The 17799-nt window shown below is 38.2% G+C and overlaps 1 protein-coding gene across 1 annotated transcript; it reads right to left on the reverse strand.

Annotated features, from left to right (window-relative positions):
• Positions 1-17564, reverse strand: crfb1 (cytokine receptor family member b1). Its single transcript, XM_089132879.1, has 10 exons — positions 17326-17564; positions 17002-17073; positions 16528-16621; positions 15302-15422; positions 13106-13284; positions 12869-13026; positions 11536-11695; positions 9242-9366; positions 7008-7190; positions 1-1777 (listed from the first exon to the last, which is right to left on the reverse strand). The coding sequence occupies exons 3-10, from the start codon at positions 16577-16579 to the stop codon at positions 1286-1288; spliced, it is 1470 nt and encodes a 489-aa protein (XP_088989005.1). The 5' UTR covers positions 16580-16621; positions 17002-17073; positions 17326-17564; the 3' UTR covers positions 1-1285.
• Positions 17565-17799: the final 235 nt, after the last annotated feature.

Here is a 17799-nt window from a genome sequence, read left to right on the forward strand (position 1 = left end):
TTTATACAAAATAGGTTTTTATTGAACAGTAATATTAAATGTAAAAAAAAATATCAATTATAGAAGAATAAGACATTTGAACAATAGGAAGTATAAAAGCCAACAATTCAATCTAAAACCAGGCTACAAAAGCAGTGCACAAATAAGGGATTAAATTAAACGAAATAAAAAATTATAAAACTCTATATTCTAAAGCAAATCATTTTGACTGTGGTTGAATAACAGATTCATGAGCTCAAAGATTGGAGCATGACCTGTTACATCTCCAATTTAACCACAACTAGCACACTATCACATAGGCTCTAGTTTTAGACATAAACCACAGATTTATATTCAACACTTCATTCTGACACAACAACAGTATTGCCGTTTTGTTCTGGATTTAAGACCATGTTTTTTCTAAGAAATACACCAAAAAAAAAAAAAAATGGGTTCATCTTAGTAGTTTTACATGTCAATAATACACCCGGAACAACAGGTGGCGCCAAAGACGTGTGACACGAGTGTGCGTATTGCGTCTTAAAACGGCGCCTAGATTTCAAAACTACAGCAAGATTTCACTTCAGTGTTGCCAGACCGACGATAATAATCATATTTGTACGATAGTTTTGACCCCATAATGTGCGATAATTTCAGAATTTTGTGCCACTTCAATCAGAGGTCAATGTAATCATAGTGCTTCACTGATCTAGCTGTGGATCTACGTCATGAAGGTGAGAGCACGGCAGAGAGGGAGAGAGCGAGAGACCTTACGTGTGTGTGTGTGTGACCCCCTTAACCGTTTGGCTCGTGTACGATCATTTTCATCCAAACACGATCATTTTGAGCGTCTGGTGCGATACTTGGATATTTCCAATCTGGCAACACAGTTTCTCTCCATGAGACGGACAGACTAATGGTCATATAATCCAGACGGGCTTCAGGCTAGATCTATGGTATGCCAAAAAGTCTATATTTACATGTGATTTTTTTTTTCCAGAATTGAAAAATTGTCCCATTTTCAAGTCCCAAGTTAAAAAAAAATATTCATTTTTTTTTTAATAAAAGCATTTCCTCATAAAAATTTGCTCTTCAAAAAGCCTTTTTCCAAAAGATAGCATATTGTAGCATACAACAACACTGTATTTTTTGAGTTTCGAGGTCCAAAACAATAAATACACAACAACGACGTATCACCAGTGTTACTCTTCATTTAATTCGGATAATTTCCATGATTTAGGCACACCTTCAATTCTAAGCTTTGTTGTATGAAAGCCCCGTCAATTCCTCATAAATATGGAGGTGTTCACCGCGTGATGTAGTCCGTGTCACACTCTTCTGACGAGGTGTCAGGCATTAGTCCACTCATGTTTCCGGCATGGGTCAGAATATATCCCGACGGAGAGTCCACATCGGGCCTCGTGTCCTCCAGCAGGAGCTCTTCCTCCTCCTCCTCTTCCTCCAGCACACAGTCGTCAGAGGCACATGGTCTCAACACGGACTCGAGGAGCAGAGGCTTACAGTCGCCGCTCTCCTGGGGTCCCAGAGCCCTCAAAGTGACTGAGAACAAGCTGACGTTCCCCGACGCATCTGAGTGAGTGTGTGTGTGTGGGTCAAACAGCTCTGAGACGAGGTTCCCCCGCCGGATCTCCTCTACGGCTGCTTCCCTGGAGTGTGAAGATGAAACTACAGCCTTCTCCTCGCTCTCATTAGTCCCCCACCAACTGTCATCTATCACACAACCCATGTACACGCCTCTATCTTCCTCCTCCTCGTCTTCCTCATCCTCCGAGTCGGCCTGTGAGAACAGCAGGACATGAAGATCAATACAGATCACATCATTTATCCGTCAATCAGGTTACTGTAGAACGAAAAAAATGATTTTATTAACCATGTTAACTTGTTTCCCACTTTATTTTTAGCATCAAGCACACGAGTTAAGAGATTAATATCATGTTTTGCTCCGAAATCACTATATACACTGAATATACACACATCAGCCTCTGTGGCGGTTTCACAAAGATAGACTTTGACTACGTACAAAGCACTGAAGACGGACTATCTTAAGTAGGACTACACTGCAATGCATTCTGGGTAACATAAGACTTTTCAAAACAAAAAATGAGAGGAGTGTAACAGTTACAAGGACATTTTACCGGGGAAATTTAGCGGAGAATGTAGAAACGAGAAGAAATGTGTAATTTGGACAAAGATTGCTCAACAGCTAATCGAGCGGAGCGTTAAAGACGTACAGAAAAGATGCAAAAACATGGTACGAGATGCCAAAAAAAAGAGAAATATTTAAGAGGAAATACACAAAAACTGGAGGAGCCGTCCAAGAGAAACTTAAATACACTCAAATGGAGATGAATATATACGGTGAGGGACATTTCTTTCGGCTGTTTGTAATGTAACTGTTACCTTGACAACCAGCAGCACCAATTAGTGATGTTAACTATAAAATTATGCAATCTTTGTTAAGAGGCTTTCATTCTGATGGCAAGGCTTCAAATTTTATTTTTTACTATTTTTTATCAGATGGTGCCATTTTTTTAAGTTTGGCCTATTAAACAAATATCGCTTTATTCCTGTTTTCTGGTTCGGCGTATTATAGAGCCGACTGGATAAATTATGCAACGATATTTGTGTGGGTGTGTTGGTATGGATGTCAGAGTGTGGTTAGTATGTGTGTTATAAAAAAATATGTTTGTGTGTTTGTAATAATGAGAGAGAAAAACTGCAAATTTAAATCCAATCACTGTGAGCTCCAGTGGGGTTTTGCTGCCACCCAATGGGGAAAATATGTTACTACGCCCAAACAAACTGTTACCCAAAGCTCATTTTTTGAGATATCATCCTCAAATTTGGAACACAACCTATTTAGATTTATGGCTTTGATTTTATTGCAGTGTTGAGTTCAACCTGATTTAAGATTAAAATATTTTTTATAAATAATTTTCATAAACTTATACCTATATAACTTTTTTTGGATTTACTTATTATTATTTTTTTACTTCAGCAATAATACAAAAAGTATAATTGTGGATATAATTGATTCTTTATATGCAAATAATGTTGTTTCATGTGCATTATTTTATTTATTTGTAAGGCAAAAGAATTTGTTGATAAGTTGGCCATAGTAGTAAAAAAAATATTTAAGATCTTACGAAGGGTCACTATGGGCGACTGTCCTGTAGATGTTTCATTCACGGTGAAACGGCTTTTAATGGCGAGACTTTTGTTTTGGAAACAAGCTAAAAATTAGCATTTGGAGTTATCGGCTGTCAAATATCAAGAATTACCGTTATCGGCCAACCTATTTAGATTCATGGCTTTGATTTTATTGCAGTTTTGAGTTCAATCTGATTTAAAATATATATATTTTTTATAAATAATTTTCATAAACTCATACCTATATAACTTTTTTTTGGATTTACTTATTATTATTTTTTTTACTTCAGCAATAATCTGCAAAGGGTCTTCTTTAAAATGATACCAAACATTTTTCACATTTTTATGACAGTTTTTTGACGTGGACATTTGTCCTCTTTTTACCAATGTGTAACTTTTTTTAATTGATGCACAAGGGTTAAATTAAGACAATCTAAATGGATGTGTAATCAAGAACAAAGTCGAATGTATGTTTGCTAAAGCAGATTTACTATAAAACACCAAGGTATAGCCATACACCCACATAGCAAACAGACTTGGCCCAAATGTGGCCTCATCATGGCACTGCTGGCGTGTTGCCGGCAATGGCATGCATCATGTCAGCCAACTGTGGGCCAAGTGTGGCAATGATGGCACTGCGTGCATGACGGCAGACAACTTCTGGGCCGATTGTGGATGGGAGGTGTGTGGCCCACATCTTGTCAGCCAACTGTGGGCCAAGTGTGGCAATGATGGCAGTGCATGACGGCAGACAACTTTTGGGCCGATTGTGGATGGGAGGTATGTGGCCCAGATCAGTGTAGCGATTGTGGGCCATATTCTGTGTACTGGACAATTATAAGCCTGCTACTATATTTTCAAGGCAAGATTACCCCACCCCGACCCCTCTGAAAAAGGTGTTAATTTTAATAATAAATAATAATAATATAAATTGACTTAAATGAGTCAGTGAAAAAATATATGTCCAATTGTTTAAAAAAATGATTAATAATGAATAAATATAGTATTTAGTTTTCAGCAATGTTTACAAAATGCTGTATCATTAAAAAATATACATTTACTAACATGATAAGTATTAGACCTATGATTTTTTTAAGTATTAAACCTATTATTTATTTGAATTTGTTTTTTTTTTTATAAATTTGTAATAAAAAAAACAAAACAAAAAACAAAACAAAAAAAAACAAATCCACATCCAAGTCTAAGTTTTCCATACTTTTTATTTTAAGCACCACAAAATCATGTTAAAAATGTAATATCTGGATTTTTTTTTCGAAATAACAGTTTATTTAAAACAGCAGTCAACTATTGTTTTATTTCGGCGCGATCTCCATGGTAACAGCAGCTTTTCTGGTTGGTTCACGTGATGCGTCTTTTGAAATTTCTCCCGCTGAAGATTGAAGAAGAAGACGACATCTCAGACAACCGCTGTACGGGTAAGTGAAGTTCACTCTCTTTTTGGCGCTTTTTTAATACCTGATTTCAAACTCGGATGCCACTTTTTTCTTTATTGAAGTGAACTTTTGCCTGGTAGCTGATTCAGTTGCCCCTGAACATGAGAATGCCTATACAGACGCGAACGGGGTGCGATCATGTGCGATAGACCGGTGCGGAACGTCCGAGGCGAGGCGTGGTGCTTCATGTGTGCGAAACAATGTAATGTTAATGCTTTTAAAATTATAGGAAGATCACAGCAAATCTAGCAACCGCAATTGACTTATAAAGCTGAAAGTGATTCAGTGGTTGTATAATTGTATGAGATCTAAATCTAATCGTGACTTGTTTCACATGAACAGTACATGTTTTTTTATTTGTGATCACAGACTGCTTATTTATTTTTGCTTGTCATGTATTGCTTGTCAATTCAGTATGCTATATTCGTAGGCGATTGAGAGAAAAAAATAATACTGTACTATTAAAATATCTACATTGAAAGAATGAAATTGAACACATAATTTTTAATTTTTGTCTAAAACAATAGTTCTCAACCTGGGTAATGTTTAGAGGTTAATTTAAATGCAATAAACAATTGGCAACTTTTCAATTTGCTAACCATTGACGCATGCCAATGTTTTTCTTCCAACATATTGGGCATTATAAGGAATGAACGACTCTATAAAGTTGTCTTTTTCCCCTCCTTTCATATTGTTTAATTTTTGATGATATGTAAGTTGCTCCCCCATTCCTGTCTGTTTGTTTAAGTGGATGTTATTTTATTTCTAAAGACTATAAGGAGTTGAAACTCTGGCCTAAGGCACTCACTTTCCATGATCTAACAAGATGATTAATACAAATGAGTTTTAGAGCTACATTAGTATCCTATATTGGTAAATTTGGAATAGTTGATGCATTTTCAATGTTAATTTTTTTTTTTTTTTTTTTTTTTTACAGGACTGGTTGGGCAAGAAAACTTGACAGACTGTTGGTATGGCTGGTAATTGGAGTTACAATGAGAGGAGCAATGTGAGAAGAAGGGCTTTTACAGGTTGTAATAAGATGTTACACTTGGAATGTACAAAATAAAATAGCCTTCACACTGTTACACAATTCTAGGTGTAATATTTATTTGTGGTATTATTGTTAAATAAAATTTAAATTGAATAAAATATAGAATTTTTCTGTGACTTATTTGTTCACATGGTTTGGGTGGTTAGGGTGGGATATGGTTCAGTTTGGGGGTTTGAAAGGGTGGTATTGAAATGGTTAGCTTAGAATTGGTACCAATAATAAAACCAGTTTTGGCCCAGTTCAGGGCTAGTTAAGGGTGATTAACTGGCTGAGATTCGGGCCAGTTATGGCCCATGTGTGACCCTTGTCTTTAATCCAGTTCTGGGCCACTTCAGCGCCGTCATTCCTTGCGGTACTTGGGCCGAGGATTGGGTTCATATGGTTTGGGTAAGATTAGGCTGGGTTATGGCTCAGTTTTGGGGTTTCTGGTTAAAGGGTGGTGTCGATATGGTTAACGTATGGCTGAGAATTGGTACCAATAATAAAACCTGTTTTGGCCCAATTCAGGGCCAGTTAAGGGTGATTAACTGGCTGAGATTCGGGCCAGTTATGGCCCATGTGTGACCCTTGTCTTTAATCCAGTTCTGGGCCACCTCAGCGCCGTCATTCTTTGCGGTACTTGGGCCGAGGATTGGGTTCACATGGTTTGTGTAAGATTAGGCTGGGTTATGGCTCAGTTTTGGGGTTTCTGGTTAAAGAGTGGTGTCGATATGGTTAACTTATGGCTGAGAATTGGTACAAATAATAAAACCTGTTTTGGCCCAGTTCAGGGCCAGTTAAGGGTGATTAACTGGCTGAGATTCGGGCCAGTTATGGCCCATGTGTGACCCTTGTCTATAATCCAGTTCTGGGCCACTTCAGTACCGTCATTCTTTGCGGTATTTGGGCCGAGGGAAAAGTGATTGTGTGGGCCGGAGCTGGGCCAGAAAAATTTTGCTATGTGGGCAGTAGATGAACCAGCATTAGCCACGGTGCTAATTTACATGAACTCACCGAGTCACTTGCCCTATTCGCCACTGGTTTTCTCGACACCACAACTCTAACGTTACTTCCCCCGATCTCCCCCTGATAATTATATGCCTGTGGGACATTATCGGCATATTCGTCAATATCGCAGAACGCGGTTTCGTCGGTTTTCGTTTCGGCGTTTCCCTCGGCGATCGTCACTTCCGGTTAGTGCGCCGTAGACGCGGGAGCTATTTTATCACAATTTTTCTCAAAATATCGTTAATGGCTAAATTACTCCAGTTCAGAAAATCCAGTTGTTTTATCGTCAACATACACTATGCTATATAGGGGTGTCCAACCTGCATGTTGCTCTTTAAAGGCACAAAAAAACAAACCCAGACCTTGTTGGCGTAGTTCAGCTCGTGTTGGGGGTTCCCCGAGTCGTCCTCCACATTCAGTGTGTTGTTGGGTTTGGTGGGATAGTTTTTAGTAGATGCAGTGGTTAACTGAGCCTCGGTTGAGGACACTCGCTCACATGACGTCTCTTCAGGAATCAGATAGTGGGCTTGAGAAACGATGTTAGTCTAAATGAGGAGAACAACACAGAGAGAAAGAGATGATCATTATATGTGGCAGGAGGACACGTGAGATTTACTCAAACTACGACACTACTAGTCAAAGGTTTCCTTCACAGACACGACTGAGGTGTTGAGGTCAGCGAGACTTGAGTCACTAATGAGCCCTTTAACCCTCAGGTGCTCTTCGGTCATTTCTGACCAAAAAATTTTCTGTTTTGAAATTTTAAAAATCACAGCTTCATCGCGATGTTACGAAACTTGGTGACTTTTATGGCATTATGTATGTGAACACACAAAAAAATTGAGGTCATGATCTGAGCATGCTAAGTGGTCTTAAAAAAAATAGTCACACTTGTGGTCTTTGGTCAAAAATGACCCCCATAGGAAATGAATGGGAAATTGAAAAAAAAAAAATTGTGAATTGTGAAAAATAGTTTTTGAGATTGTTTCAACTATATATTCAAGTCCACCAACAACAACAGAAAATGTGTTCATAAACATCTGGGGAATTCATATGCCTCTCAATAGAGAGCTGTACATGTCATCTAGTGGTCACACCATGATTCTACGCTTTTTCTCCATACTGTAACCAGATGGTGCTAATTTTCTTCCCAAAAATTTTTTTTTCTGAAGGCCTAGACTCTATATTAAACTAAAATACTGCATTAATATTTTTTTGAAAAAAATAATATATATATATAGAAAAAAATATATACTTTCCCATGGCAAAAATAAACCATAAATATTAATAAATTCAATTAAATTGTCTCAAAATACTAAATTAAAAAGAATAAATATTATAGAACAAAAATAAATTGCATTGGTTTTACTGGGATGGAGAAAGTTTCATTTTTAGGTGTCCGGTCACTTTTGACCGAGAAGATAACAAGTGTGACTCCGAAACGAAGAACACCTGAGGGTTAAGGAACAGTTACTGGGCTTCTCCATCATCATAGTCGGCAACGGTTGAGTTTAAACCCCAGCTCCAGCTTTCACCAACGCCTCGCAGTGCTGTGCCCCAACTTGAGATTAGAAGCTTCTTAGAACGTGATGATGCTTGATAATCACTGTGAAAAGGGTCACGAAACCAGCCACAGATGAGATGTTTACATCATCTGAAAGCTGAATAAATAAGCCTCCCATTGGTTAGTAAGGACAATATCTGGCCGAGATACGACTCTTTGAACATCTGGATGCAACCGAAACATTGAGAAAATCTCCTTTAAGGTAGTGCATTTATGCATTCACTCACAGAAATAAATGTTTTACATATTTACAGTAGGAAATTTACTAAATATCTTCATGGAACATGATCTTTACTTAATATCCGAATGATTTTTGGCATTAAAAAAAAGTATAATTGTGGATATAATTGGTTCTTTATATGCAAATAATGTTTTAATTTATTTGTAAGGCAAAAGAATTTGTTGATAAGTTGGCCATAGTAGTAAAAAAATTATTTAAGATCTTACGCAGGGTCACTATGGGCTACTGTCCTGTAGATGTTTCATTCACGGTGAAACGGCTTTTAATGGCGAGACTTTTGTTTTGGAAACAAGCTAAAAATTAGCATTTGGAGTTATCGGCTGTCAAATATCAAGAATTACCGTTATCGGCCAACATTATCATATCGGTGCATCCCTAAATAATATTGATTTTATACAGCAGATCAAAAGTAATTTTATAGACTTGAATGCAATGACACTATTGGAGGAGAACTGAGCTGGACGATGACGTCACTGATTATTGATGAAATAACTCCAATCGTATCCTACCACACTGTCAAAAAAATAATTTCAAGATTTATCACAACATTGTTTCTTTTGTCAAATCAACTTAAATAATTTATTTAGTTGAGATAACTTATAATGTTGAGTTTCTGATGGTTAAATTAATCTCCTTCCTTGTATGAACTCACTTTTTCCAGTTCAATCAACCAGGTTACTTATTTTTTAAGTTAAACCAACAATATTTTTTTACAGTGCAGGTAAGAGAAGCTAATGAAGTAAATGAACATGTATTAGAGACTCCTAATGCTGTGTTTGACAGGCTCTTACCAGAGATTTAAGAGGAGGCGTCTTCAGCTTACAGAGAAACCCAGTGTAGACCAGACCCAGCGCTAGCAGGAGCGCAGCTACACCCGGCACCGACGCTCCCAGAGACCAGTTCATTACATACAGCCCTGCAGACACACGTTTACACAGTACTTTCAGTCATTATAGAAGAAAACATGCATACTGCACTTTGGGCCGACTGCTCTTCTGGATGCCTGCCCGAACCCACAACATTTTTTGGTTCGGGAAGTTCGGTCTGGATTCGAAATGGTCGGGCCAATCAAATTATATAGTGTGTTTTACAGATCACTTGACGGACAGCAAAACTCAAGCGCTCAGTCAGTGTTCGAGAGATGGGCGATTGCAGAGGCAATTACTCGTTTCGCCTCAAACTTCGCCTCAGCTTCAGGTCCGGCTTCTAGGGCCGGGTATTGACACAAATTTCACAATTCGATTCGATTTCGATTCCGATTCGATTCAATATCGATTATTTTGGATATCAGTTGCAATAAATGGGCAATTTTCTCAAGGGAATCAAATCTCTTAAATGCTGTAAACTATGGGAGTCTAGTTGTAGCCTATAGGCTTCATTAGCCTAATATGAAGGTAATAATGAACTGTTTTGTAGCTATACAAACACCTAAATTACACTTTTATTTATTTTTATAAGAAGAAGATTATATGAAATTTAAGCTTTTAAATGGTGGCTGTCATAAAAACTTGCCAGATTTATTCAAATATGCATTAAATATTGAAGAACACTAAGATTATAATGCATATATGTAATATGGTGTATATATTTAACAAAATGCTATTTTTTCTAGCTGACTTACGAGTTGATGTGGGTTTTCTGAGGTAAATATGATGATGACATTGATTACAAGCTGTTTAACTGACGTCTTTCCACGGTTGAAACGCTGATGGACTGAATCAATGTGACATGATCCGGATTTGGATAAGTTGTACTCTATCTTTAACACACTTTCAGATGCTCATTCATGTTTATTTGGCGCTGTGACTGGTATTATTAAGCCGGACGAGAGATCAGCGCTGCTGCTTCTCCAGAGCGATCTCACGCCACAGCGACAAAACGGCAAAACGCTATTTATGTTTTTGAATTTCTATAGAAAATGGACGTGATTTGAAAATTGAGACTTTGTTTCATATCAATAGTAACAAAGGACAAAGATTATTGCGATTTTTTTTGGATGCGCGCAGCCGCGATACAATGATCCATTCATTCAAATGAAACAGGATGACTAATCGATTCTTGAGATTTAACAATCGATATCGGTTCGTAAAAATGAGAATCGATTAATATCGAAAAATCTATATTTATTACCCAGCCCTACCGGCTTCCAAATTTTATAGAACACATTTTTGTTACGATATTAATTTTTAATATACCACCATACCGATGTATTTAATCACACGACGTTCGGAACGAGCGTTACGCCGAGAACGTTTTCATAACTCTCCCAAAACGTTATTTCTGAATGTTCTAGGAATATTCAAAATGTCCAGTTTTTAGACTTTGTTGTATTGGTTTAAGAAAGTTATTCAAAACGTTATAAGAACGTTCAATTCTCCTGTTATATAAACGTTGTATTAACGTTATTTCCTGGTTAAAAGAATGTTATACTGGGCGCTAATCTATTCTACAATATACACTAATTACAGTAAAATAGTCAATTTAGTGCAGTAATTCCTCTGTCAACCAGTGTGAACTGCTTTGAACACCTGATTATGCATGAAAAAAACTGAAAACCGGCTTAATAAAAAAAAAAAAAAAACGTGATGTAAGTTTTTGGTCAAACCGCCCAACACCAGGTCCTGTCATAGGCTTTATCGTTATTATCGCGGGAACACTAATTCTTATCTTGAGGAAGAATTTAACCGGTATATCGCAAACTATAATATATGGCCCATCTTTAACTTTTTTTCTCAGCTCTGGAAGCTCTAAAAATGGTATCCTAAGGATTTTTGGCATGAAAAGAAAATGTATAGTGTTGACCCAGAGTTGTTCGCTACTGGCACAGACACCCCTGTGCCTCGGGACTGGGTTGGGGGTCTGGGCCACGTGGGACTGGGATGAACTGGGATGGGGGTCCGGGCCACGTGGGACTGGGATGGACTGGGATGAACTGGGATGGGGGTCTGGGCCACGTGGGACTGGGATGGACTGGGATGAACTGGGATGAACTGGGATGGGGGTACGGGCCACGTGGGACTGGGATGGACTGGGATAGGGGTCCGGGCCACATCTGGTGGTGCTGCTGTTAAAGCGGTCATCTTACCACCTCTGGGCTCCACTCGACTGGTGTATTCGCACTTCCACTCTGACTCTTGAGTGTTGGGGTTGGAGTTGATCTGAGGAAGGACTTTCACACAGTACTGCTGTCCCGGCTGAAGGTTCTGCAGGACCGTCTGGTTCTTGAGTGTAGAGATGTGCTCGGCCTAGGGTGGACAACACACCAGTCCAAGACAAGAGAGGCTCAGTTGATGGGCCTTTACAAGGACAGCTTTAAACACATTCAGCCAGCGCGTGAGCATCAACAGCACGGTATATCCGCTATCATATCCGTATTGGCCCATATATGACCATGTTTTATGTTATCGCTATCAGCCTGATGAGAAAATGTGTCTGATATCTTAAAGCCGATAAATAATGTTTTATGTCCTTCAGCTGAGACGCTGCAGATGCGACATGAAGGATTTAAATTTGCTTGAAAAATAACTGGAATCACTCATAAAATACAGAGCAAGTCTGTCATATCGGCTACATGCAATTATAATTGTGTATTTGGGACGTGGCTTTTAATGCTGAGACTATAATCAGGCTCTCAAAAATTACATACAAAATTGGATTTAGATTAATCTGTCAATTTATTGGCTTTCAAATAGAGCCCGACCGATAAAGGATTTTGAAGGCCGATACCGATACAAATATTTTGGGGTTTTAAAATCCGATATTCCGATATATCGGCCGATATTTTATTTATTTTTTTATTTTTTTTAAATTGGACATGATAATCACAAATTTTGTCATGCTTATTTGAGTTAAGAGAACTGATGGGGATGTTCTTTTAATTGTTATTCAAGCAATGTATGTGTCGTGACCAACTCAACGAGTGTTGCCAACAGGAACGTGTAGAGTGCCCTCTGGTGGACAAACTATACAACTCCAACACTCATGACATGGTTCAAGCGTGTTTCTTCCGTTTTTATTTTATTTTTGAAATATTCATTTATCGGCCATTATAACCGCCGATACTGATAGTTTGGAAAATGCCTAATATCGGCCGATAATATCGGTCTGCCGATATATCGGTCTGGCTCTACTTTCAAATATAAATAATTATCGGTACCAGTCAAAATGTTAAAATCGGTGCATCCCTAATGAACAGTGATTACGTAGATTTTAAGATGTTACACAATGTACCAAATGTAATGATTCAGCAGTTTAAGTAAGAGTGTAACTAGATAATTGTGTGAATCTCGCAAAACATATAAACTGTCCGTTCATTACTAAATAATAAGTGCTGGTTCAAACACAGTGATTAGGAGGATCACGCGAGATACTGATTAACAAATGTTAACTAACACATCCACACACAGAGGAACACTCACCTCAGTCTGTCCGGCTTTCCTCCAGCTGATCTTGTACTCCACAGAGTTATAGAAGCGTCCGGTTTGCGGTGTCAGGGGTGTGTCCGGCGGCGGAGAGATGCTGATTTTCAGGCAGTTCCCACAGCCGGACAGGGACACGTCGGGCGGGCCGATGCTGGCTGGACACAGCACAATACAAGTCAACAACTCTGGATCATGCGACCGCATCACATCATGCGCAGATGTTCCAGCACTCACTGTCTTCGTACGGTGTGATACTGGTGTTCACTTCCGCCGATCTGGCGTTTCCGAGCGACGCCCACACACTGAAAGTGCAGTATGTGTAGATGTTCCTCAGCGCTTTAGACACATCTACTGTTGCACGCGTCACGTTCACACGCACTGCGGACTTTCCTGGTTTTTTACTTCCTTCACAGCTGTAAAAATACATAAATCAGTGGTAAAAATAGGACAAAATGTAAGAAAGTGAGAGTTTGCGCTAGGAAAAACTAAAAACTTTAAAAGAACAGTTGTCTCTTGGAAACGTTCGTGTGAGCTTTGACTGTTTTTGCTAAATGCTAAAGTTGTTAAAGCTGAAAGTGAAGTAGTTTTACATCAATCTCCATTCAAGTGATCACTTATGCAGCACGGTTAGGGTGTGCCGGCGTCAGAACTGGTGATGGCGGTTATGACGCGAGTCATGTGACGGTAGAGGTCCACTTCTGCGACACCACATTTGTACTTCGATGGGCGAGTAGGGCTGTCGCGGTTATGGAATTTACCTTGCGGTAATGTTGAGTGGCTCAATAGCGCGATATGTAGGGTTGGGTATCGTTTGAATTTGAACGATTCTGATTCCGATTCCGATTCCTTGTTTCGATTCCGGTTCCTAGCGATTCTCGATTTCGATTCTTTTAAGAGGCAGGGTCAAAAAAGTTTAGCTAACCTTGCAAACCAACGGTCTTTCTGAAGGAAATACTCCTTCTGTCACAAATACTTGTCACAAATTTTGCATTTTGCCGAGATTTCGTTAATTTTTAGAAAAGTGAAGCCACACTTTGGACCGCCGACGTAAGCTACTCATGTTCGACTCGGTAGACGCTTCTTCGTTGGTGTTGTTCAGCGGTTTCTTCTTCCGCTCGGCGGACTGTGAATATCGAAACTAGGAATTTAAATTTTAACTTTTGAACGATTCCGGGAAAAACGAAAAGTTAGTCCCGGTTCCAATCGATACTCGATTCTCGATACCCAACCCTAGCGATATGCAGTGTTACCCCCATTTATTTACTTATTTAATTTATATGTATTTGTTGCTATATAAATAAAGTTTACGATGTTGACAAAAACGAGGACATTTTCAGTAACCGATGTAACCGAAACTAAACAGCGTCTACACAGTATATTCACTCAGCGCGCATGCATATTGTTATGATAACGGACTTTGAGCGAGTCTTCGAATCGTTCATTCAACGAACACGTTTAAAAAAGCTGATTCATTAAAAGAGATGTAAAGAAACAAGATGTTAATTATTTTTAACTTTGAGGTTCAACTTTTCAAGGCTCAGCTGAGCAGCAATGCTTATTAGAGGCACATATTAGCATTTGATTCAATGCGTGACTCGCTGATTTTATTTGCCCGCGGCTTCCTTGTGCTGTGGGATGCTGACCAGCGCTGCTGCTGACGCGCATTTATGGGAAAATACCCGTTAAAATGATGATGCGACAAATATTTTGCTTCCCTTTGACACGACAAGCTTTTCACGACTTCAAAGACAGACGCAGGTATTTGCACGCGCTCTGCCGATCTCTCTCATTCACTGCCTGTGTGAAGCCTGTAGGCTACACATCACCATGATAAACAGTCTTGGTATCATTATGAACTTGTTTAACATTCAATACACATGCATTAAGTTCAAAACAAGAAGGGTATAGCCTTATTTAAAAAAAAAACGTGAATATTGCGGTTGCTGCGGTTACGTGTATAGACAAGAGGAGGAGCTATTATAGGCCCCTTATGGCAACGTGACATTACCCTAATCCAAAATAGTGTTTTATGGGCTATATGCACGCATAAATTCCGCATTTGACGTAAGGATGCTCGTCCATTTCCGGTTGTGGAGATTAAAGTGGAGGAGAACCGAGGAAAACGGGATTATGGCAGAGTCTTCAAAATTTACTGTCCTCCTGATGTAATTTTATATATAGTTATATTTATTTAATATAATTTTAAAAAGAAGCATAAACACAACGAGGGGTGTCTGTTTTATCTGTTTTTGTGACTAACGTTTCTTTAGTAAAACCATGGAGTATAAAATTCAATATAAATTCTCGGTATTGCATTGGACTCTGCGATCGGCGGAAGTTATCGAGCATCCCTAATCCTTCACCGGAAATACCGCCGTGCATAGAGCCCATTGTGTTTTACGTTGGTGTCGCCTGAATTGCTCGACTCACCTTTGCTTGACGTTGAACACGGTGCGTGGAGGAGACGCTATCCCAGGACTCCACTGCAAGATGTGCCGGAAGTTTTGGGACACTATAGTGAGGTTGGCCGGAGCAGGGATTGTGTGGAGCACTGGAAGAACACACACACACACACACATCACACACTGAGCAGAAACATGCTCACAGATAAAAGAAAGCTCATTTAATTCAATAAACTAAACAGGAAAAGAAATGAGCAATTTCATATTTCATAATCACGATCCCTCATTTCAATCTCTGGCCTGTGAATTTTCCATTTTCATCGTGTGGTTTTCCACATCTTGTTTTAAAGATATTTGCAGGGTTTTATTATTATGTTATGCAATATTAGCTCATATAAAATAAAAATATGACATTTTTATTAAGATAGGGCCCTATTAAATCAGAATTTTTCCAAATCCCACATTTTTTTTTTTTTTATCTTTCTGGATTTTCCCCCCTCCATTTTAAAGGTTTGTAAGTAATCAAAAAGCATGTCTAATTTTTTTTTTTTTTTTAATAAACAATCTAATTTCTAATCTTTTCTGTTTAAAATTTTCTGGATTCCATTTTCATGGTTTAATTAAATTTTAATAATAAGCTATTTTTTTTCTTTTTCTTTCTAGCAATCAAATGAAGGCATAAAATATTAATTTAGTTTATCTTTTAATCGCGTTATGACATCCAAAATACAATCTCATGAAAAAAAAAAGAAAACATGACTATTTTTTTATTTATTTAATGTTGTTGTTATGTTAAAAAAGTGTGCTTGTTGAAAGTGCCAGATTATTAAAATATGTATTCACTCATAACTTACTCAATTCTTAATAACTCAATTCAATAACTTACTCGTATTCAATATAGTGAACTAAATTATTAATGCCCAATATTAAATATTAAACTGATTCTCTAAAACTAGCCACAAATTATTAAGTCAAGATAACGTTCTCTTTTATACATAAGGACGACCTTTTCCGTGATGAGATACAAAAAAATATTACATTTCAACAAACAACAACTTTCCAAGTGCCCTCAAATATTGTAAATATGTGAAATCTGAAGGCGAGCAGATTTCCCACTACAGGAGCTCATATTGTTTTTAAATGCTAAACAACGATTGTGTGAACAAAATCAACAGATCTAAATACTCACATCATGAGCCAAGAGAAATGAGGCCTACAGTGAGTGTGTGTGTGTGTGTTCTCTCAGATCTGTACCTGTGATGTAGAGGGACATGAGCAAGAGATGGCACACGTATGCTCTCGTCATTATGACTGTCAATCATAACTCCCCAACAGCAGCGACCTCACACTGAAGACAACACAAGTGATGAAGACACACACCAACGCTTAACTTTAGCTGGACAATAACTTTATTCTGCTATAAACGAAAGACAAAATCATCTCTCTCTCTTTAATTTCCTATTATCTCTGTAAAGCAGCTTTGATATTGTTGAAAAGCTGAATAAATGAAGGAGACTGACTGACAATACATTCATAAATGAGATCAGAAAGCGATAATATTAGGCGTGTAAAACATTCAGAAGATGCTATGACAAGCCCTGGTTTCACAAAGATGAAATAAAGCACATTACAGACATGCAAATTTAAAAATGTAAATATATGTATCTGTTGTCCGGTTGGGTCTTGTGGTTTTCTCAAAATTAAACCATAATTTTGCATAATAAATACCTTGATCAGTGTGTAATGTGGTCTTGATACAGTCACAGTCCTGTGAAGTCTTACACCACTGACTGAGCTGATCTGTTCAGAAACACACACTCCAACACGTCAACATAAACATTAGGGTTAGGGTTTATGAATTATTAGCATTAGGGTTTATGAATGTAGCATGTTGCTATTCTTTGAAGTACATTGGTAAAAATTGGTTAAAATCATGATAAATTCAATTTGATATCGTGTAGTACACATACATATTACTTTAAAAAGTTCAAATATGAAATACCGGGTTAATAACACATGTGTTAAAGCGACCTGTAACACTGCATTACTCACTGTGTGTGTGACGGGTGACATGATACGTATCAAGGTCCACTTGTTCACAACACTCGTTTAAACACGTTAAAAGTTCTTCACACTACCTGTAAGTCCATGCCGATCTGTCCTATCGGTAAATCATGTGTGAGAGAGAGCGGTTATTACGTTTAATAGCGCATTTATTAATAGACGAACCGTCTGAAGGGGGTTCCTGAATCTGTTTCCACACGTCACTGACACATGCACGCGCTTCCCCGACAGAGCGGCGCGTCACGTGATTTTCACTTAAACACAAACAGGTTCACGGGAAATACATTTGTGTTTGTATGTGTGTGTGTGTGTGTGTGTGTGTGTGTGTGTGTGTGTGTGTGTGTGTGTGTGTGTGTGTGTGTGTAAGCAAACTAAATGTTTTATTTTGCCTGCAGACTGTTTTGCGGTTTCTCTTTTGTTCCACTGCTTTAATAGTAAATTAATATTATTATTAAATTTATT

Source organism: Pimephales promelas, chromosome 7 (assembly GCF_988280905.1).
Source record: "Pimephales promelas chromosome 7, fPimPro1.hap1.1, whole genome shotgun sequence".
In the NCBI taxonomy this organism is placed as follows: Eukaryota; Metazoa; Chordata; class Actinopteri; order Cypriniformes; family Leuciscidae; genus Pimephales; species Pimephales promelas.